We start from the raw sequence: 21,329 nt of genomic DNA on the forward strand, positions 1-21,329 counted from the left end.
TCCAGTTGCTCACTGTGAGTGAGATAGGGCTTAGAGCCGAGGAGGAACACTGGCTCACGCTTTTTATTCAAGGGGATGTGGATGATCATATTCAAACCAGAGCCGGTTATATAAGCCTAATGAACAAAACACATCTTAACTAAGGTCTAACTCTGCATCGATTTTTTCCCCCCCGACAAAAACTGAGGCAGATCTGTATGCGTGGAGGTGACACTCCAACAAAATATGTTAAAACAAATTAGGCACTGTGGAGAATTGTAGCTCTGAGGCAGCCTCAGTCATCTCCAGTCGCATTACAAGCACCAGGCAGGCAATAAAAACCTGCATTGATGGAAGCCTAGACTAGCCCAAGTTGATTACTGAAAATACCATGCACTCTTTCCATGACAGTGAACAAACAGTAGTTTTGGAAAGTATTCAGACCCCTTGACTTTTTCCACATTTTGTTACGTTACAGCCTTATTCTAAAATGTATTAAATAGTTTCCCCCCCCCAATCTACACACAATATCCCATAATGACAAAGCAAAAACAGGGTTAGACATTTTTGCTAATTTATTAAATAAAAAACTTAAATATCACATTTACATAAATATTCAGACCCTTTACTCAATGCTTTGTTGAAGCACCTTTGGCAGCGATTACAAATTCATTTAGGGAGTTTCTCCCATTCTTCTCTGCAGATCTTCTCAAGCTCTGTCAGGTTGGATGGAGAGAGTATTTTCAGGTCTCTCAAGAGATGTTTGATCGGGTTCAAGTACAGACTCTGGCTGGGCCACTCAAGGACATTCAGAGACTTGTCCCAGAGCCACTCCTGTGCTTTTTTGGCTGTGTGCTTAGGGTTGTTGTCCTGTTGAAAGATGAACCTTTGCCCCAGTCTAAGGTCCTGAGCAGGTTTTCATCAAGGATCTCTCTGTACTTTGCTCCGTTCACTTTTCCCTCAATCCTGACTAGTCTCCCAGTCCCTGCACCTGAAAAACATCCCCACAGCATGATGATGCCACCACCATGCTTCACCGTAGGGATGGTGCCGGGTTTCCTCCAGACGTGACGCTTGGCATTTAGTAAGTTGACCGATTAATCAGAATGGCCGATTAATTAGGGCCAATTTCAAGTTTTCATAACAATCGGAAATCTGTGTTTTTGGACACCGATTTTGCAGATTTTTGTTTATTTATACAACTCTATTTAATCTTTATTTAACTAGGCAAGTCAGTTAAGAAGACATTCTTATTTTCAATGACGGCCTAGGAACGGTGAGTTAACTGCCTCCTTTAGGGGCAGAACGACAGATTTTTACCTTGTCAGCTCGGGGGATCCAATCTCGCAACCCTACAGTTAACTAGTCCAACGCAATAACGACCTGCCTCTTGTTGCACTCCACAAGGAGACTGTCTGCCTGTTACGTGAATGCAGTAGGCCAAGGTAAGTTGCTAGCTAGCATTAAACTTATCTTATAAAAAACAATCAATCATAATCACTAGTTAACTACACATAGTTGATGATATTACTAGATATTATCTAGCGTGTCCTGCGTTGCGTATAATCTGACTGAGCATACAAGCATCTAAGTATCTGACTGAGCAGTGGTAGGCAGAAGCAGGAGCGTAAACATGAATTCAAACAGCACTTTAATGCGTTTTGCCAGCAGCTCTTCGTTGTGTCAAGCATTGCGCTGTTTATGACTTCAAGCCTATCAACTCCCGAGATGAGGCTGGCGTAACCGAAGTGAAATAGCTGGCTAGTTAGCGTGCGCTAATAGCGTTTCAAACATCACTCGCTCTGAGCCTGTGGTTGTTTCCCTTGCTCTGCATGGGTAACGCTGCTTCGAGGGTGACTGTCGTCGTTGTGTTTCTGGTTCGAGCCCAGGGAGGAGCGAGGAGAGGGACTGAGGCTATACTGTTACACTGGCAATACTAAAGTGCCTATAAGAACATCCAATAGTCAAAGGTTAATGAAATACAAATGGTATAGAGGGAAATAGTCCTATAATAACTACAACCTAAAAACCTCTTACCTGGGAATATTGAAGACTCATGTTAAAAGGAACCACCAGCTTTCATATGTTCTCATGTTCTGAGCAAGGAACTTAAATGTTAGCTTTTTTACATGGCACATACAGTGGGGCAAAAAAGTATTTAGTCAGCCACCAATTGTGCAAGTTCTCCCACTTAAAAAGATGAGAGAGGCCTGTCATTTTCATCATCGGTACACTTCAACTATGACAGAAAAAAATGAGGAAACCATTTCCAGAAAATCACATTGTAGGATTTTTTATTAATTTATTTGCAAATTATGGTGGAAAATAAGTATTTGGTCACCTACAAACAAGCAAGATTTCTGGCTCTCACAGACCTGTAACTTCTTCTTTAAGAGGCTCCTCTGTCCTCCACTCGTTACCTGTATTAATGGCACATGTTTGAACTTGTTATCAGTATAAAAGACACCTGTCCACAACCTCAAACAGTCACACTCCAAACTCCACTATGGCCAAGACCAAAGAGCTGTCAAAGGACACCAGAAACAAAATTGTAGACCTGCACCAGGCTGGGAAGACTGAATCTGCAAAAGGTAAGCAGCTTGGTTTGAAGAAAACAACAGCGGGAGCAATTATTAGGAAATGGAAGATACAAGACAATACAAGACCACTGATAATCTCCCTCGATCTGGGGCTCCACGCAAGAACTCACCACGTGGGGTCAAAATGATCACAAGAACGGTGAGCAAAAATCCCAGAACCACACGGGGGGACCTAGTGAATGACCTGCAGAGAGCTGGGACCAAAGTAACAAAGCCTACCATCAGTAACACACTACGCCACCAGGGACTCAAATCCTGCAGTGCCCGACATGTCCCCCTGCTGTGAAGCATGGGGGTGGAAACATCATGCTTTGGGGCTGTTTTCCTGCAAAGGGACCAGGACGACTGATCCGTGTAAAGGAAAGAATGAATGGGGCCATGCATCGTGAGATTGAGTGAAAACCTCCTTCCATCAGCAAGGGCATTGAAGATGAAACGTGGCTGGGTCTTTCAGCATGACAATGGTCCCAAACACACTGCCCGGGCAACGAAGGAGTGGCTTTGTAAGAAGCATTTCAAGGTCCTGGAGTGGCCTAGCCAGTCTCCAGATCTCAACCCCATAGAAAATCTTTGGAGGGAGTTGAAAGTCTGTGTTGCCCAGCAACAGCCCCAAAACATCACTGCTCTAGAGGAGATCTGCATGAAGGAATGGGCCAAAATACCAGCAACAGTGTGTGAAAACCTTGTGAAGACTTACAGAAAACGTTTGACCTCTGTCATTGCCAACAAAGGGTATATAACAAAGTATTGAGATAAACTTTTGTTATTGACCAAATACTTATTTTCCACCACAATTTGCAAATAAATTCATTAAAAATCCTACAATGTGATTTTCTGGATTTTTTTTCTCATTATGTCTGTGATAGTTGAAAATTACAGGCCTCTCATCTTTTTAAGTGGGACAACTTGCACAATTGGTGGCTGACTAAATACTTTTTTGCCCCACTGTATTGCAGTTTTACTTTCTTCTCCAACACTTTGTTTTTGCATTATTTAAACCTTTTTTTTTATTTGAGGCTAAATTGATTTTATTGATGTATTATATTAAGTTAAAATAAGTGTTCATTCAGCAATGTTTTAATTGTCATTATTACAAATACATTTTTTTTTAAAAGTCGGTATCGGCTTTTTTTGTCCTCCAATAATCGGTATCAGAATTGAAAATTCATAAATCGGTCGACCTCTACCATTTAGGCAAGCACATTTATTTAAAATGTTAAAAAGACCTTATTTACATAAAAGTGTTCAGACCATTTGCTATGAGACCCGAAAGAGAGCTCAGTTGCATCGTTTCAATTGATCCTCCTTGAGATGTTTCGGCAACTTAATTGGAGTCCACCTGTGGTAAATTCAATTGATTCGACATGATTTGGAAAAAGCACACACACACCTGTCTATATAAAAGGTCAAACAGTTGACAGAGTATGTCAGAGCAAAAACCAAGCCATGAAGTCAAACTAATTGTCTGTAGAGTCTCGAGACAGGATTGTGTCGAGGCACAGATGTGGGGAAGGGTACCAAAAAAATTACCAAGAACCTGATGGTCACTCTGACAAAGCTCCAGAGTTTATCTGTGGAGATGATTGTCCTTCTGGAAGGTTCTCTCATCTCTGCAGCACTCCACCAATCAGGCTTTTATGTTAGAGTGGCCAGAAGGAAGACACTCCTCTGTAAAAAGGCACATGACAGCCCGCTTGGAGTTTGCCAAAAGGCACCTAAAGGACGCTCAGACCATAAGAAAAATATTCTCTTGTCTGATGAAACCAAGATTGAACTCTTTGGCCTGAATGCCAAGGATCATGTCTGGAGGAAACCTGGCACCATCCCTACAGTGAAGCATGGAGGCAGCATCATAATGTGGGGATGTTTTTCAGCAGCAGGGACTGGGAGACTAGTCAGGAATGAGGGAATGATGAACGGAGCAAAGTACAGAGAGATCCTTGATGAAAACCTGCTCCTGAGCACTCAGGACCTCAGACTGGGGTGAAGGTTCACCTTCCAACAGGACTACAACCCTAAGCACACAGCCAAGACAATGTAGGAGTGGCTTCGGGACAAGTCTCAAAGTCCTTGAGTGGCAAAGCCAGAGCCCGGACTTGAACCTGATCAAACATCTCTGGAGAGAACTGAAAATAACTGTGCAGCGATGCTCCCCATCCAACCTGACAGAGCTTGAGAGGATCTGCTGAGAAGAATGGAGGAACTCCCCAAATACTGGTGTGCCAAGCTTGTAGATATATACCCAAGAAGACTCAAGGCTGTAATCGCTGCCAAAGGTGCTTCAACAAAGTACTGAGTAAAGGGTCTGAACACTTATGTAAAATGTGATATCAGTTTTTTATTTTTAATTAACGTGCAAAACTGTCAAAACTGTTTTTGCTTTGTCATTGTGGGGTATTGTGTGTAGACTGATGAGGGGGAAAAAATATTTAATCCATTTTAGAATAAGTCAAGGGGTCTGAATACTTTCTGAACGCACTAGTAACATGTAACAATCTCTGACAGATCCCACCCAAGCAAAGCTGATTACCTTTTCAAAATGTAGAGGGCTACCACTATACTCTACCACAGTAAAAAAGGAAGTTGAGAACACGATTGAACTGTCATGTAGCCTAGAGACTGAAAATAAGGAAGAGAATGCAACTGGTGGAGTCACACTGTGAGTCATCTTGATTTCACAGTCAGAGGGCATAATTACAAATTGCTTCAAAATGGAGAGGCAGCTGCTTTCAGGCTTTGATAGGGGGATAATTAAAAATGTCTCAAGTTGGCTGGTCAGATATTCTGAAAACAGCAGCTTTATGTGATGAGTCAAGGTAGGGGTACAAGAAGATAATAGCTTTTTGTGATTCTTCCACGTCCTATAACAAAGCCTGCATATAATTTCATGGATTAATAGCTGACACAAAAAAGAAAACTCTGAATAAAACGCTCCAAGCATAAGTATGCAGGGGTAATTCACTACTTAGGCCCGTCTCAGGCTGACAACTAAACTCTACTTTCTATAGGATGGCTCCAGCATCATGTACTGTAGGATGGAGATTTGGTGCGGGGGCGCTGTGGCAACAGGGAGGTGTGAAAGATGAATTTCTCCCCTGCTGATGTGCCATCTGTGGTGTAGCAACCCCACTCTATGGTGTCCACTGACACGTGGGCGACACAGAAGGCTTGACAGCCCATGATTTTATTTATTGAACATTTATTTAACTAGGCAAGTCAGTTAAGAGCAAATTCTTATTTACAATGACTGCCTACCCCGGCCAAACCCTAACCCGGAAGACGCTGGCACAATTGTACACCGCCCTATGGGGCTCCTAATGACGGCCAGTTGTGATACAGCCCAGGATTGAACCAGGGTCTGTAATGAAGCCTCTAGCACTGAGATGCAGTGCCTTAGACTGCTGCGCCACTAGGGAGATCGAATCAAATCAACTGTATGTATGGGATTCATCTTTACCTTCAGAAGTCAGGAGGTGGTGGTGGTGTGTGTGCACGTGCGTGAATGATGCAGGCTTGTATTCACTTGGAACCTAACGGAAGCAAACTGACCAAAACGAGGAGGGACTAACTGAACTTGTTCAATAACAAACTCTTGTTTCTGTTGTAAAACACTTTCCGTTGCAAAATGTTGTTTCCCTACAGTGTGCACTAATGAATACACCTGTTTACCAGGAAGCTAAGGATACTCTGTCCTCAACACTTTATCTTCAGGAGAGGCCAGGTTATTTATAGCCAAATGTTGAGTGTCTAATGCAAAGGCCATTTTGCATGTACCTGCTAAAGATACACACCACATAGAAGAGAGGGACTGATAACTGGATCAGGTACTGGAATGCTAATAATGAAGCATCTGCTGAAAGAGTTAAGTGTGTTCATAACCTTCCTATAATACAGTGCAATCACACAACCCATTGACATGTAAGGAGAGATGATGTTCTCCTCAAACCAAGACTGATTGGTTACATTTCAGTTAGGATATTTGAGGTTCATATGGACAGTCAGGCTTCCTACCCAAGAGAGGATGAGGGTACATTAACTGTCCCTCTCTGATCAGTGGCGTGACAGGGACTGGGAGGTGAGAAAGTTAAGAGGAATGCTTCACAGAACCAGTCAGCATCTACCAGAGCTGGCACATGCACTGACTCATACACAGACACATCCGAGAAATCGCATACAAAACGTAGGCCTACACATTCCCCTTTTAACTACTCCCAACAATATACACCCCACAACAACTATAGGCCCTGCCTACACAATTTCAACATAACCATTCTTTGATGTTTTACAGTACATAGCAAGAGACAAACAACAAAGGCGCACTCCAACGCATGTTTTAAATCTGCTAACCAGAGAAGGCCGAGCTAACACTATAGCACTTCCGTCCGATATGTTTTCACAGCTTGGTCGCATAGACTAGATGTAACATTGTAACTGTAAAGCCGGAACACTCAAATAAGTATGATATGTTATGTTTGGTATGGCTATATAAGAAAAAAGGTTAACGCGAACGTCTAGCAACCCAAAGGATGCGTGTTCGAATCTCATCACGGACAACATTAGCATTTAGCAACTTTAACAACTACTTACATAGCTAGTTTGTAACTACTTAGCATTTTAGCTAATATATTTACATTTACTAATGTTATGTCTACTCGAGTCCAGGTTGGTTTTCAAGGCAGGGTGTAAAGGCCCCAGAAGCAACAGCAAAGGTTGGTGACACCAATATTTCCTAACACAGGATGTCTCTGTAGATAGGCTATGCCTACTACGTTTCCATCGAGAGATACCTTTGTCCTTGCACATACGTAAAAAAATAGGTTGCCCTTGCTTCTGCTGTTTTTGGTATGCTAGATAGATGAACCTTGACTTTTTCCACTACATGAGTAAAGTGTCATGTCTTCACAAAAAGTGCTTGTAGACATGCACAGACATGCACTGTAGCTGAGAGACAGCGGTTAAGCACAGCCAGGAGGGCTTTTTAGGTTGCCCTTGTGCAAAGAACAGACCTGCTGAATCCTGGACAAGCACCAGTAGATTCCCGTCTTCCTTGGCCAATACGCGAGGGTCAGGAATTTGGAGCATTCATACAGGACCAAACAAAAACAAAGCAAGTATAAGAGAAATGCACTAGTCTTGAGTCGACTTTTGGGCACACATTCTTAAAATAACAACGCATATTTCGTTTGTGTGTTTTAGGGATGTTTGACAGCAGAGCCAACAATAACAAGACAGAACGTGTCTGACAAAAAGTAAGAGGACCCACTGCACTTAACTAGCTTTATTCAAATATATCCCTTTCCTGAGGTAATCACCGAAGTGAGTGGATACAACGCGTCCACAGGCCATGCAACACACAACATAAATGTCATGAAATCAACATATTTGTAGACTGACTGCCTATTGATTTTGAATTGATGATTGTGAGTATCCATCAGAAGAAGAGATGAATACAGTGAACGCTCAAAGGTTGCTTGGCGGTATATAACCGAGTAGATTATATAATCTAGTTTACTTCATAGGTGAAATTCAACCTCGGTTAGTTCTATGGATGCAGTCCCACCGTCGGTTGGATAAAGAACCCTATAAGTGAGTCCGTGCGAATCAACTAAAATGATTGTCTTACGAAACATGTGAACTGCAATACAGCTCTACAAAGTTTGTGTGTGAGCACTGACACAGTAACCGGACAGTTATTTTTGTAACTATTGTTGCGCGGCAATGAGCGCAGACGTGCGAGCAGTCATTTCTATTCCTTCCAAAATGTGTACAGTGAAATTTCGCGTAACTTCAGTTGCAATGAAAGATATGAGAACGGTATTTCTAAGCACATGTAGGCTACTATGGACTACAATCACCTCCATCCGCCACGCAGCCTTCGCCAGTAGCGCTATCCTGTAAAGAAACTGATACAAAGTAAAGGACAATAAATGCAATCCGTTGTCAATACTTACAACTATGATCAGAGATTGGCGAACAGAATGGTCCGTGTATCACATCGCGACGGACAGTTATTCCTGTTAATTCATTGAATGGTCTTGTCTCACTGGTATATCACAGGACGAAAACGACTTTCAAGAGCGACCAGGATACAGAGTCCACCACCGCTTCGTAATACTGGGCGTGTTCAAGGGAGTGGGATGAAAAATGGGTTTACAGCCTGCGAATCCACGCTGACGTCAAAGTAGCCTACAGCTATTAATAAAAATGCACTGAACAATAGTAGGCAACAGTAGCCTACAGTAATAAAAATATGTGCATGTAAATCTAAATGTCAGAAAGAACTGTCACTCAGTTAGGAAGGCTATAGAGGTCACATATTTGTCTTGGTATGTTATGTTTATTAGGATAACATAATATTGTATATTGTTGTGTTATTATAATGTAATACAGTTGTGTGTCAGATGAACAAAGAATGAATGCATGAACCTATAGTGGGAATACAAAGCATGTAGAGTATGTGTATCTTCTAAAAAATAAATGATGCTCCAGAATTGATCAAGACTAAACTGAAAAGCAATGCAGTCCTTTATGAATCATCGTGCTATACAGGATGTGTAGATTGAGGTTCATTTGAGAGAATTTCACTGGGTCAACTCAATTGAGTTACCACTGAAGTGAGAGGCTTTCATGGTGATTTCACAGAAAGTAAAACACAACCAGTCTCTGAGCAGTGAGAACAGGCAGCAGAAATACTCATAGTTGTTACTGAACTGTCTGGCCTGGCTGCACTGGTCTTGTGGGATTCATCTAAAATGATATTTCTCCTTGTTAATGACCCATTAAATTACAGGTATGTGATAATAACTAATTAAAATGGCCCATTTCTCATGGTTGGGGCATGCACCAGTCTATTGTACCTGCATTGAAAAAAGTGGAAAGCAAAAATGAATGATGTTTTGTCTCATAAAAACAGATAAAACAGCCTAAGGGTTCTCACAGATCAAATGCAGATTCATACTGATATTCTTATCTCCTTGTCATCACCAAACCACATGTACTGTTGCGATCTGTAGTTTGTGAAGTGACAAAGGAAGTCTGTCTACATCTCTTAAAGAAAACACCTCAACGCGCACCCCAGCTGAAGGCCTTGCTTCCTCCTTTTGGTTTGCATGCAAATCAGCAGGAACAACTACTGGTATAAGTAGCCTGTCTTACAGATCTGTCAATGGACATTACAACGTTCACACCTTCCCTCACCACCTCTACCTCAGTCATAACGTGTATTGTAAGTGGACATCCACTCAGATGTTTGCAATGGCTGGCCAGATGCCAGGAAAAACACCATCAGACCCGTATCGGGCATTTTAACTTGTAATGATATTGATGCTCCCACATGGAGGAAAAAAACTCCCAATTGGTAACTTTAGATTCAACTTCCCAAAGATTAAAAGCAAAATTATAGCTAGCCTATATTTCTCTTGCGACATGGCTGACAACCACATACGGTATATAACACAACAAGATAGACTTTATTTACAGCATCTGTTCCTACAGTGGACAAGGTCGGGTAGTGGAGTGTTATCCCCATACAAGCACCATGCTGGCCAAGCCTGTTTACCCTCTGATGAGCCATGGAGGTAACAGTCATATGATGGACCACAGTGTACCTCTTTGAACCAATGAGAAGTCTTACTGCTAACCACATGTCCCTAATCTAAGCACTGTCACTTCAAACATCTTTACACTACATATCAGTGCCAATCCTAAGTGAAATGAATATGGTTGTAGAGTTGTGCTGGTAACTTGTAATAACACTCCATTATTCCATTATTGGTCTCTGTAGGTTACATCTCAGATTTGAATTATGGTTTGGAAAAGTAGGCCATAAGTCATGTGACTCTATAGCCTACATACAGAGCATTGTGGTTAAGCGTGTGAGATTTGTACAGCAGATTTTGCACTCAACATCATGTCAATAGACCATAGCCTAGTCACATTACAAGCATGACATTTAAAGGCTAAAACTAGCTTTCTGAACATTTTCAATGCCACGTTCGGGTTTGAGACACTGCAGCAGAGGGGATGGAAATTCTTAATCTTAATCAAATTCTTAATCTTCATATTCAATATGAATGCTTATTCTTAATCTTCATATTCAATATGAATGCTTATCAGGTATCGGTACCTAGGTCATAAACTCGTATATCATATTATTAAACAGTCTTTCCAAACAGTCACACTTCATCTCTGCTTACCTCATGTCAAAATAAAAGACCCCCAAAAGTTATTCATTTTTTTGTCCACATTATGGCGCACGTGCAGGAATTTTATTTTGACATAAAACAAGCAGAGAGGAAGTATGTCTACAACAGCCCCACGTTTGGAAAGTTTGTTTAATAATACTATCCTTTAGATATTTGGTCTCAAATTCCCCCGTCATAATGACCAACCGTCCTTTCCACCGGTCCATTAAATTGAAATGGAATTGTATTTAACTTCTTGCTTCCCAGGGACTGTTTTTGTGCAACCCAATACAATTGAAAGCGACGCTAGTGAATACACCCTCGTTGCTAAAAAAGCACCTACAGTATACAGACCCCAATGAATGATCCTCCTGTTGAATACTCTACTCCTATTCACAGCAGCACACTTACTTAGCCAAACATCAATAATAACAAAGCAATATTACGTTGGAGACCATATTTACAAGTAACATTACTTAATTGTGTTTTACCGTAATGCTCGAAGTGCAAGAAAAGGCAGTTGTCCTCCACCTGGTAGCTACCACGCTAGCAGCTCAAAGAATAACGATTCGCTTCAGTTGTCCGCTATTTCCGGGTTGGTCTAACGTCATTGTGCAACAGACAGGTTACAACCTCAACAACGCGCGAGAGGTTGCATTGAATGCAAATCGAACACAACGGACCCACGGGTCTCGGCCACAGTTACCAGATTAGTGTTACTGTATTTATGTTGCCGAGTTCAAATGTTATTTACAGTGTGAACATGACACATGTCATGCAATTTCGTGTTACATTAACGTGTACCTTAATCCGCAAGAAAAAAAAGAATTAGCCCGCAGCAATGTGTGCCTACAAAATGCTAACACATATCAGGCCAAGTTGAACGTGAAACAATAACCACCTGGGCAAATAATACATAGGCTATAGTCTAAAGTGGAAAGTAAACGTTCATTTAGCCAGTATGTATTGCAATTCCATGTTAATTTAGACCTACATTTTCATACAATTAAAGTACGAACATAATATTCAAAACTAAAGTAGACTATGAAAACCGTTCGAAATACTTTGAAAATACAATTTCTTTGTCCCTTTGAAATACTGATCTAACATGATTGTGTTAGCGTTAAGCAAGAACTTTGCTTCTTGGCTTTCACCTGTCCAGTCACGTCTGATGACTTCAAGAACCGGGGGGAAAGGGAAACGATGATTGATGGGCTGCACAGATGGGCGGCATTAATGAATGCACATGCCTGACTTCAATCAAAACATTACAGGAGCCCCGACTATAAAATGCCACCTATATTTTATAGCAGTCCTTTACGACGACGAGTACGAAAGTATTTAGACTAGGGTAACGCACACAGTTATTACATTCAAATTCGAGCACTATACTCTTAGAGGATTCTTTGGGTGAAGTTTATCTGTTAGCAGAAGCTAGTTGAAAATGGTGAAGGAGAGAACCCACATAAACGTGGTCATCATAGGCCATGTTGACAGCGGAAAGTCAACCACCACTGGTCACCTGGTCTACAAATGCGGTGGTGTCGACCCAAGAACAATCGAGAAGTTTGAGAAGGCTGCAGCCCAGGTAAGAAACTAATTGGCGCAACATATGTATTAAGCAACTACAACTGTAGCTAATTTTAAATTCTCTCATCCTACAGATGGGCAAGAGCTCTTTCAAATATGCCTGGGTGTTAGACAAACTGAAAGTTGAGAGGGAGCGGGGAATTACCATTGACATTTCATTGTTGAAATTCAACACCCACAAATACACTATCACGATAATTGATGCTCCAGGCCATCGTGACTTCATCAAGAACATGATCACAGGGACATCACAGGTGACGTTGCCCATTGTAGTGTATCTGCCTGGGGGCTATTAACACTTTAGGCCAATGTGAATATGTGGTAACCAATTCTTAAGCTTTTGTTCACCATTCATTTCAGGCTGATGTTGCCCTCCTGGTCGTGTCTGCGGCCAAAGGGGAGTTTGAGGCTGGTATCTCCAGGAATGGCCAGACCAGGGAGCATGCCTTGCTCGCCTACACGCTTGGTGTCAAGCAAATAATTGTCGCTGTAAACAAAATGGATGTGACTGAGCCACCATACAACCAGAAGCGCTTTGGTGAAGTGGTCCAAAGCGTGAGCACTTTCCTCAAAAGAATCGGTTATGATCCCACTGCTGTGCCTTTTGTTCCGATCTCTGGCTGGACCGGTGAGAACATGCTTGCCCCATCTCAGAAAGTGAGTAGTTTGTAATCACATTCATTCACATTTAAGTATAATTTTTATCCACCTGTGATGCATGAACCCTCTTCTGCTGTGTAGATGTCCTGGTTCAAAGGCTCTAAAGTCAAGAGGGGGCAAGGGCATGCAAATGGGGGAACTCTACTTGAAGTCCTGGACTCCATCCATCCACCAGTGCGTGTTGCCAACAAGCCTCTGAGGCTGCCCCTGCAGGATGTATACAAGATTGGAGGTGAGGGTTGGCTCATGGGGCCTACATGTTTCACAAATTGTGAGTAGTTGGATTGTAACTTTTTCCCTGTTCTACAGGTGTGGGCACGGTTCCAGTGGGGAAGATCGAGACTGGGGTCCTGAAGCCCGGCATGACCCTGATGTTCTCTCCCGCCAAGCTGACTGCTGAGGTCAAGTCCATTGAGATGCACCACGAGGGTCTGCAGATGGCTGGGCCTGGCCACAATGTGGGCTTCAACATCAAGAACGTGTCTGTAAAGAACCTCCGTCGTGGTGATGTGGCGGGGAACGCCCAGCATGACCCTCCCTCTGATGTCAACAGCTTTGTGGCACAGGTACAGTGACATTAACCTATCTGAAAATGGCAATTCCGTATTGAAGGCGAGTGTCCCATTATCTAACGTACTGATGGTTTGTCAAACAAATCTTCCCTGGTTTAGGATGTGAATCTGTTCCCTACTAGTGCAGATCCCTCTACCTGTTCGGTAGCCCAGTACTGTTAAACTGAAGTCTTTGCGTCTTCCCACAGCTCATAATCCTGAACCATCCTGGCAAAATCAAGACTGGCTACTCTCCCGTACTGGACTGCCACACCACTCATGTGACCTGCCGCTTTGCAGAGCTGAGGGAGAAGATTGACCGTCGCACAGGGAGGAAGCTGGAGGACTTCCCCCAGACCCTGCAGTCTGGTGATGCTGCCACTGTCAAGATGAGCCCCAACAGACCCCTCTGTGTGGAGAGTTTCTTCACCTACCCTCCTTTAGGTACCCTTCTCTCAATATTTTTAGGCAACATCACTGGTAGTGGGCATGGAACTTTTGGAACTAAGTGGTACATTTTCTAGTGTAATGTTTTATTAGCTCATAGCTTTCTATCCAATCCAAATGTTGATTCTGCATCATGTCTGTCTTAAGATAAATTACTGCTTGTTCACCAGATGTGCCTTATCTAAAATATGGTTGACTTGGTTTTAACAATAAAAGTAATTTGTTATCCATGTGTTCCATCTTCAGGTCGGTTTGCAGCGAGGGACTTGAAGCAGACTGTTGCTGTGGGAGTCATTAAGTCGGTGGATAAGGACCATGGATCAAAGAAGCATGCACAGAAAGGCCAAGTCTCAAAATAAATGTATTTTTATTTTACCAGCAGTTCTGGTATGAAAGAGCTTGAGGATAAAGCTTTAAGTTGACTATTGTTTGCGTATATATAATTTGTGTTGCAATACAAAGCACTGTTTTTGAAGAAAGAAAAAACCTGCTTCTCTTAGCTTGTACTACCATCTGGAGTAATTTAAACAATTGAATAGCTTGTCTTAGACAAATGTAAAAGGTTGTGCAAAAAGCTTCTAATGAATAAAAGTCCTTTCACAATTACTTTGTTTCACTGAAGTGCTGTTCATCTGTGTGTAAACTAGTGACTATTCCTTGGCTTTAGCAGCAACCACCTAAGTTTCTTTTACTAGACATTTTAGCCTTGTTAAAATTAAGGCACCATGGTTGACACACATTCTATTGGCATACTGAACAAAATGTAACCCAAACAAATGGAAGATTGTAATTTAGTACAGTAAATGAGGATTGTCAATTGAAATTAAGGCCTAATCTATGGGTTTTGCATTACTGGGAATAGATATGCATAATTTCAAATGGGCCTCAGGAGCTTATCACGGTGCATTCATATTGACGTTGAGAAATGCAGTTGTCTCGCTTATTCCTGCCCATAACCCCCACTGCCACCATGGGGTGCAATGTCATGTGGTTGAGGCTGGGTTACAAGCGTTTTGCTACTCGCAATAACATGTGACCAATAACATTTGATTTGGACATGGATGGGGAGTGACTGTTGGCTTAGACATGAACATTACATTATCTGGCACCAGCTCTGGTGGACATTCCTACAGTCAGCATGTCAATTGCATGCTGTCTCAACTTGAGACATCTGTGAGCACTGCATATATATAGTGACCTTCTTTCCCCAATGCAAGGTGCACCTTTGATCGTGCTGAGTCAGCTACTGTGAGGTAGATTATTTAGGCAAAGGAGAAAAGCTCACTAAGGGATGTGAACAAAATTTGAGAAGCTTTTCATGCATGTGGAACATTAACGGAATCTTTAATTTCAGCTCATGGAACATGGGACCAACACTACATGTGTTGATTTTTCAGTATAATAAAGGCAAAGACGTCATCCATTACAACACTTTTATTAGTACAATGGAATGATTGGAGGTGATATTCCTTCACATGGGTTGAAACCAGAGGAGATGAAGTCAATGGGGAGTGAAGGGTACATATCCTGTTCACTATTTGCAATTTCCTGTCATCCAAAAAAGTACTCAGCGTTCTGAGGAAAACCCTGTGACAGGCAAACTATTTCTGCTTGACTGCCTCGCTGGATTTAATAAATATCCACAAACTGTCTACATTTTAGTTTGTATCCTTAACAGTGGAGCTCTCGTCTGGAAATCATTGACGCCACATTAAGTTTGAAATGTCATTGGACATTAGTTCAAATCTCTCCAGGCCATCAGAATTTTCACATTCTTGCTTACTGACATTGACCTTCCCATATGTACTTGTGAGTGTTAGTGGCTATCAGAAGTGGTTCTTCAAACCCTGATTTGAGTGGCATTTTAAATAGCACTCTGCTCAATTCCACATAGTACAGCGTGAAGATAACTTGACAGAGTGAAACGGTGTTAAGTCTACTACTGGTGACCTGTGCGGTTCCACAGGGGGTTTCTGATATCCCACCATAAAGTAGCAGCAAGTGTCAATACTGTAAAACAATCCGAATACATGTACACACAAAGCGAGCAAGAACAAGGAATACATTGAATGAATACATATTTAATCCTCAGCTGAGTTTTCATGGTAGGTTTCAGTTGGAGACATGAGAATCTCCAGTCTAAGGTGGTGTAGGATGAGGAAACGGTGAGAGACTAGTGACATGATCTCTTTCCTATTCCTTCATATTTGGCCTTCTCCAGAAATGCAAGCAATGATATCAGGGATGACTAGTAAAATGATTACAGATAAAATGCAAACACGGCTGCCCTGATACTTGGTTATTATCTGGCAAGCAGAGAACGCATGTATGCTTGTACATGTATATACACACACACACACACACAAATATATTTACATACATATATACACAGTAACAGCATAAACATACACTTTAGGGTAAGAGTGGCTACGGCAGCCATAGGTCGTGCTCTAAGATTAAGATAATACTGGTAAGAGGAAAAATACACACATTTGTATTTACAAAATGGATGTGCTCAGCATCCAGTGGCTAGTTGAGCCTACTTGGGTTTCTTCATTGCGTTTTTTTTTCTCTTTAGAACACTGGTTTCACGTCAGGTTGTTACAGTAGCTATTTACAGTACAGGGGTACTTCTAGGGGTTAGGGTGGCGGGGTTAGTGCAAGCCTCGTCTGGCTGTCAGTCACTCAGGATGTGGACAAAGGACATTGGGAACACCCCTTTCCTCTCCGGGTGCCCTTCAATGTGGCCGATCTGAAAGGAAACAGAGAGAATGTGTGAGTTGAGGAGAACAGCACTGCACAAGTGTTCTTTTTCAATGTTTAGCCAGCTATTAGGTCTGTTTGGCAGTGTGAGTACGGTAAAGTTGAAACTAGTTTAAGGTAACACCCAATGATTTATATACACACTTGACTTACAGGGGACGCTGTTCTCAAGCCACTGCGCCTCCATCTTGGCACTTCCCCACCATTGGGTGATTTGTGATGTTCAACTTGTGCTTCCCATGACTGTTTTTTTGTGTTTTAATGTGTGTGTGTGTGTGTATATATATATATTTATAATAATATACACATATATGCAGTACCAGTCAAAAGTTGACACACCTACTCATTCAAGTGTTTTTATTTTTTACTATTTTCTACATTGTAGAATAATAGTGAAGACATCAACACTATGAAATAACACATCATGTAGTAACCCAAAAAAAGTGTTTAACAAATCAAAATATATTTTATATTTGAGATACTTCAAAGTAGCCACCCTTTGCCTTGATGACAGCTTTGCACACGCTTGGTATTCTCTCAACCAGCTTCATGGGGTAGTCACCTGGAATGCATTTCAGTTAACAGGTGTGCCTTGTTAAAAGTGAATTTGTGGAATTTCTTTCCTTCTTAATGCATTTGAGCCAAATCAGTTGTGTTGTGACAAGGTAGGGGTGGTATACAGAAGATAGCCCTATTTGGTAAAAAGACCAAGTCCATATTACGGCAAGAACAGCTCAAATAAGCAAAGAGAAACGACAGTCCATCAATACTTTAAGACATAAAGGTCAGTCAATACGGAACATATCAAGAACTTTGAAAGTTTCTTCAAGTGCAGTTGCAAAAACCATCAAGCGCTATAATGAAACTGGCTCTCATGAAGACCGCCCCAGGAAAGGAAGACCCAGAGTTAGCTCTGCTGCAGAGGATAAGTTCATTAGCGTTACCAGCCTCAGAAATCAGCAAGTAAATGCTTCACAGAGTTCAAGTAACAGACACATCTCAACATCAACTGTTCTGAGGAGACTGCGTGAATCCGGCCTTCATGGTCGAATTGCTGCATAGAAACTACTACTAAAGGATATTTATAAGAAGAAGAGACTTGCTTGGGTGAAGAAACACAAACAATGGACACTAGACTGGTGGAAATCTGTCCTTTGGTCTGATGAGTCCAAAAGTAAGATTTTTGGTTCCAATCGGCATGTCTTTGTGAGACGCAGAGTAGGTGAACGGATGATCTCCGCATGTGTGGTTCCCACCGTGAAGCATGGATGAGGAGGTGTGACGGTGTGGGGGTGCTTTGCTGGTGACACTGTCAGTTTTTTATTTAGAATTCAAGGCACACTTAATCAGCACGGCTACCACAGAATTCTGCAGCAATACGCCATCCCATCTGGTTTGCGCTTAGTGAAACAGGACAATGACATGACAATGACCCAACACACCTCCAGACTGTGTAAGGGCTATTTGACCAAGGAGAGTGATGGAATGCTGCATCAGATGACCTGGCCTCTACAATCACTCGACCTCAACCCAATTGAGATGGTTTGGGATGAGTTTGACAGCAGAGTGAAGGAAATGTAGCCAACAAGTGCTCAGCATGTGTGAACTCCTTCAAGACTGTTGGAAAAGCATTCCAGGTGAAGCTGGTTGAGAGAATGCCAAGAGTGTTCAAAGCTGTAATCAAGGCAAAGGGTGGCTACTTTGAAGAACCAAAAATCTCAACTATAATTTGTTTAACATTTTTTGGTTACTACATGATTTCATATGTGTTATTTCATAGTTTTGATGTCTTCACTATTATTCTACAATGTAGAAAGTAGTAAAAATAAAGAAAAACCCTTGAATGAGTAGGTGTGTCCAAACTTTTGACTGGTACTGTATACACACACACACACACACACACACACACACACACACACATACATATACGGATTTTTAAAAATACAAATTTCCTTTATTTTAGTACATAATATAATAAAAACATATGCAATAAGGTGCTTGTAATAGAATAAACGTAGCAAAAACAAATGTAGACATTAATAAATACATTTCTATAGCTTCTAATATATAGCGCATTCGGACCCCTTGACTTTCTCCACATTTTGTTACATTACAGCCTTATTCTAACATGTATTACATAGTTTTTCCCCCTCATCATTCTACACACAATACCCCATAATGACAAAGCAAAAAACGTTTTTTCGACATTTTTGCAAAAGTATTAAAAAAAAACTGGAAATATTACATTTATATAGGTATTCAGACCATTTACTCTAGTTCAAGCACCTTTGGCAGCGATTACAGCCTTGAGTCTCCTTGGGTATAATGCAACAAGCTTGGCACACCTGTATTTGGGGATTGTTGATTGTTTTTATTTGACTTTGACTTGCATTGTTGGAGATTGGAGTTTAAGATTTTCACTGTACCCTGCAACCCTGTACATGTGACTATTAAACTTCTACTCTAATCTAATAGTGTTTGGGTAACATCAGTGAGCCTGTTAGGGGGAAGTTACTTACCCACCACTCTCCGTCCTCCTCTCCCGTCACTATGATCACCTCTCCCTCCACAAATGTCAGCTCGTCATCATTGTCGGCCTGGCAGTCATAGATGGTCTTCACCCGCCGAGATTTGGTCTTCCCCTAAACACACATATGAACATTACCAGAAATGTCACCAGGGACAAGTAAATAGTATGTGGAATGGTCTGTTTGCCAAAAGTTTCTGTGTTTTGACCCAGCTATTAACAATTCCACTACAACCCTGTCTGTGGCTTCAACCCAAGAGGAACTGGCCCAACCAACCAGTGGGACCCATTTGCAGAACTACCCAGATATTACTCAATGATACCATTAAAGCTCTCTGATTTCTGCTGTGTCCTTAAGTGAACTTTACCGTATTCTTCCTGGGCAAGGGCACTGGTGTGTCTGGAGCACACGCCGGGCTCCCATTGGTGTCCTCGCTGCCCTGGGAGGACAGACTCTCAGTCTCTGCCTGCTGATTGGCCGCCGCTGACTCCGGGGGGTGGGGCTTCGGCGCAGGCTCTCCAGGGGGTGGTCTCGGACTGGGCAGATCTGCTACCCCCGGTTTCGGATGGCCGTCTTGGGAGAGCTGAGGTTTGGGGGGTAGGTCTTTGAGCAGGGGTTTAGGTGGTAGGTCCCCTAGCTGCGGTTTGGGGGAGGTCGGAGAGCTGGGGCTTGGGTGGCAGTTCTCCAGGTTTAGGGGGCAGCTCAGAGGGCTGGGGTTTGGGGGGGAGGTCCCCTAGTTGGGGCTTGTCAGGTAGAATGGCTTTTGTTAGGCATTCAGGTCCTGGAGGGGATTTCTGGAGCACCTCCGGCGGCAGGCCGGGTTTGTCCATAGATGGGTGTATGGTGTCGATTTTACGCAGTGCCACTAAGAGAAGAACCAGGACGCAGGTACTATATTAAACACATGTTGACTCTAATGCTGGGCAGTATACGGAAAATAAGGTGATCTCACCTACAGTTATAGGCATTGCTAATCCAATACAACGTACCTTTCTGAGGTAGTTTGGGTAGAACCCTTGGACCAAGTGTAGACTTTGTGTTGCTAGAAGTAGTGCTGAAAACAGATGGTTATAGAAAGTTAATGAAAAGTTATAAAAAGATCAGAACTCTATCATACGTAAACAATATTTAGGAAAATATTCTAAATGCCTGCATCCAAAATGGATGCCTATGTACCTTTGCTGCTGTGGAATGCCCTCAAACTTGTTGGATAACGGTGACATCTTGTTCGCAGGTGGAGGGATGGAGTCACTTCCTGAAATGTCGAGATGGTTTGTGAGATATGGATACATGCTACTCAGTGTATATAATATTCATCCCCATATTACCCCACAGCCCAAAATGGTCACCTAAATAGGCACATCTTTGATTTTGATTTAATTCTCCTGATTAAATTATTATAATTAATTATTATTATTATGTATTCCATTTATACATATACTGTAACTGGTATACAAATATATTGCTGTACCCAAACATTATAGTAGAAAAGTCTAAGGGAAGGAGATGTCAGGCTGAGCTTTCCATTAGCTACTATTATGGACCCTCGGAGGTAGCTGTACGATGGGGATCAACACTGAACAAAAATATAAACGCAACATGCAACAATTTCAAAGGTTTTACTGAGTTACAGTTCATATAAGAAAATCTGTCAATTGAGATAAATTCATTAGACCCTAATCTATGGATTTCGCATGACTGGGAATGCAGAAGGCATCTGTTGGTTACAGATATACACAAAGTATGTGGACACCCCTTCAAATGAGTGGATTCGGCTATTTCAGCCACAGCCGTTGCTGACAAGTGTACAAAATCGAGCACACAGACATGCAATCTCCATAGCCTAACATTGGCAGTAGATTGGCCTTACTGAAGAGCTCAGTGACTTTCAACGTGGCACCGTCATTAGATACCACCTTTCCAACAAGTCAGTTCGTCAAATTTCTGCCCTGCTAGAGCTGCCCTGGTCAAGTGTTGTTATTGTGAAGTGGAAACGTCTAGGAACAACAATGTCTCAGCCACGAAGTA

At 42.0% G+C, this 21,329-nt stretch overlaps 3 protein-coding genes across 5 annotated transcripts in view; 1 reads left to right on the forward strand and 2 right to left on the reverse strand.

Annotated features, from left to right (window-relative positions):
- The window catches only part of LOC112227944 (CYFIP-related Rac1 interactor B), a 42,794-nt gene extending 31,388 nt beyond the window's left edge, over positions 1-11,406 (reverse strand). The window contains exon 1 of one of the 3 annotated variants that reach the window (XM_024392974.2): positions 11,254-11,406. The gene's annotated coding sequence lies outside the window, so the exon portion shown is untranslated. Of the gene's footprint in view, positions 1-8,530; positions 8,688-11,253 lie in introns of those variants that run through there. The other 2 variants (XM_024392976.2, XM_024392975.2) reach the window with 2 other exon arrangements.
- Positions 11,407-11,978: 572 nt separating this feature from the next.
- Positions 11,979-14,616, forward strand: si:dkey-37o8.1 (Elongation factor 1-alpha-like). Its single transcript, XM_024392973.2, has 7 exons — positions 11,979-12,350; positions 12,427-12,606; positions 12,713-13,009; positions 13,094-13,244; positions 13,322-13,578; positions 13,773-14,007; positions 14,257-14,616. The coding sequence occupies exons 1-7, from the start codon at positions 12,207-12,209 to the stop codon at positions 14,367-14,369; spliced, it is 1,377 nt and encodes a 458-aa protein (XP_024248741.1). The 5' UTR covers positions 11,979-12,206; the 3' UTR covers positions 14,370-14,616.
- Positions 14,617-15,429: 813 nt separating this feature from the next.
- The window catches only part of LOC112227945 (arf-GAP with SH3 domain, ANK repeat and PH domain-containing protein 1), a 72,339-nt gene continuing 66,439 nt past the window's right edge, over positions 15,430-21,329 (reverse strand). The window contains 6 exon segments of the mRNA XM_042308554.1: positions 15,430-16,762; positions 19,293-19,415; positions 19,669-19,951; positions 19,953-20,166; positions 20,291-20,355; positions 20,478-20,556. Coding sequence (XP_042164488.1) covers positions 16,688-16,762; positions 19,293-19,415; positions 19,669-19,951; positions 19,953-20,166; positions 20,291-20,355; positions 20,478-20,556 — 839 coding nt within the window. The 3' untranslated portion in view covers positions 15,430-16,687.

The sequence above is a fragment of the Oncorhynchus tshawytscha genome, linkage group LG29, assembly GCF_018296145.1.
Source record: "Oncorhynchus tshawytscha isolate Ot180627B linkage group LG29, Otsh_v2.0, whole genome shotgun sequence".
In the NCBI taxonomy this organism is placed as follows: domain Eukaryota; kingdom Metazoa; phylum Chordata; class Actinopteri; order Salmoniformes; family Salmonidae; genus Oncorhynchus; species Oncorhynchus tshawytscha.

Bases quoted from the DNA above. Each gene is read 5' to 3' on its own strand.
- si:dkey-37o8.1 (XM_024392973.2), top strand. From the start codon at position 12,207: ATGGTGAAGGAGAGAACCCACATAAACGTGGTCATCATAGGCCATGTT. The intron at 12,607-12,712 runs GTGACGTTGCCC...CATTCATTTCAG, and splicing joins TGATCACAGGGACATCACAG to GCTGATGTTGCCCTCCTGGT. The intron at 14,008-14,256 runs GTACCCTTCTCT...TTCCATCTTCAG, and splicing joins CTTCACCTACCCTCCTTTAG to GTCGGTTTGCAGCGAGGGAC.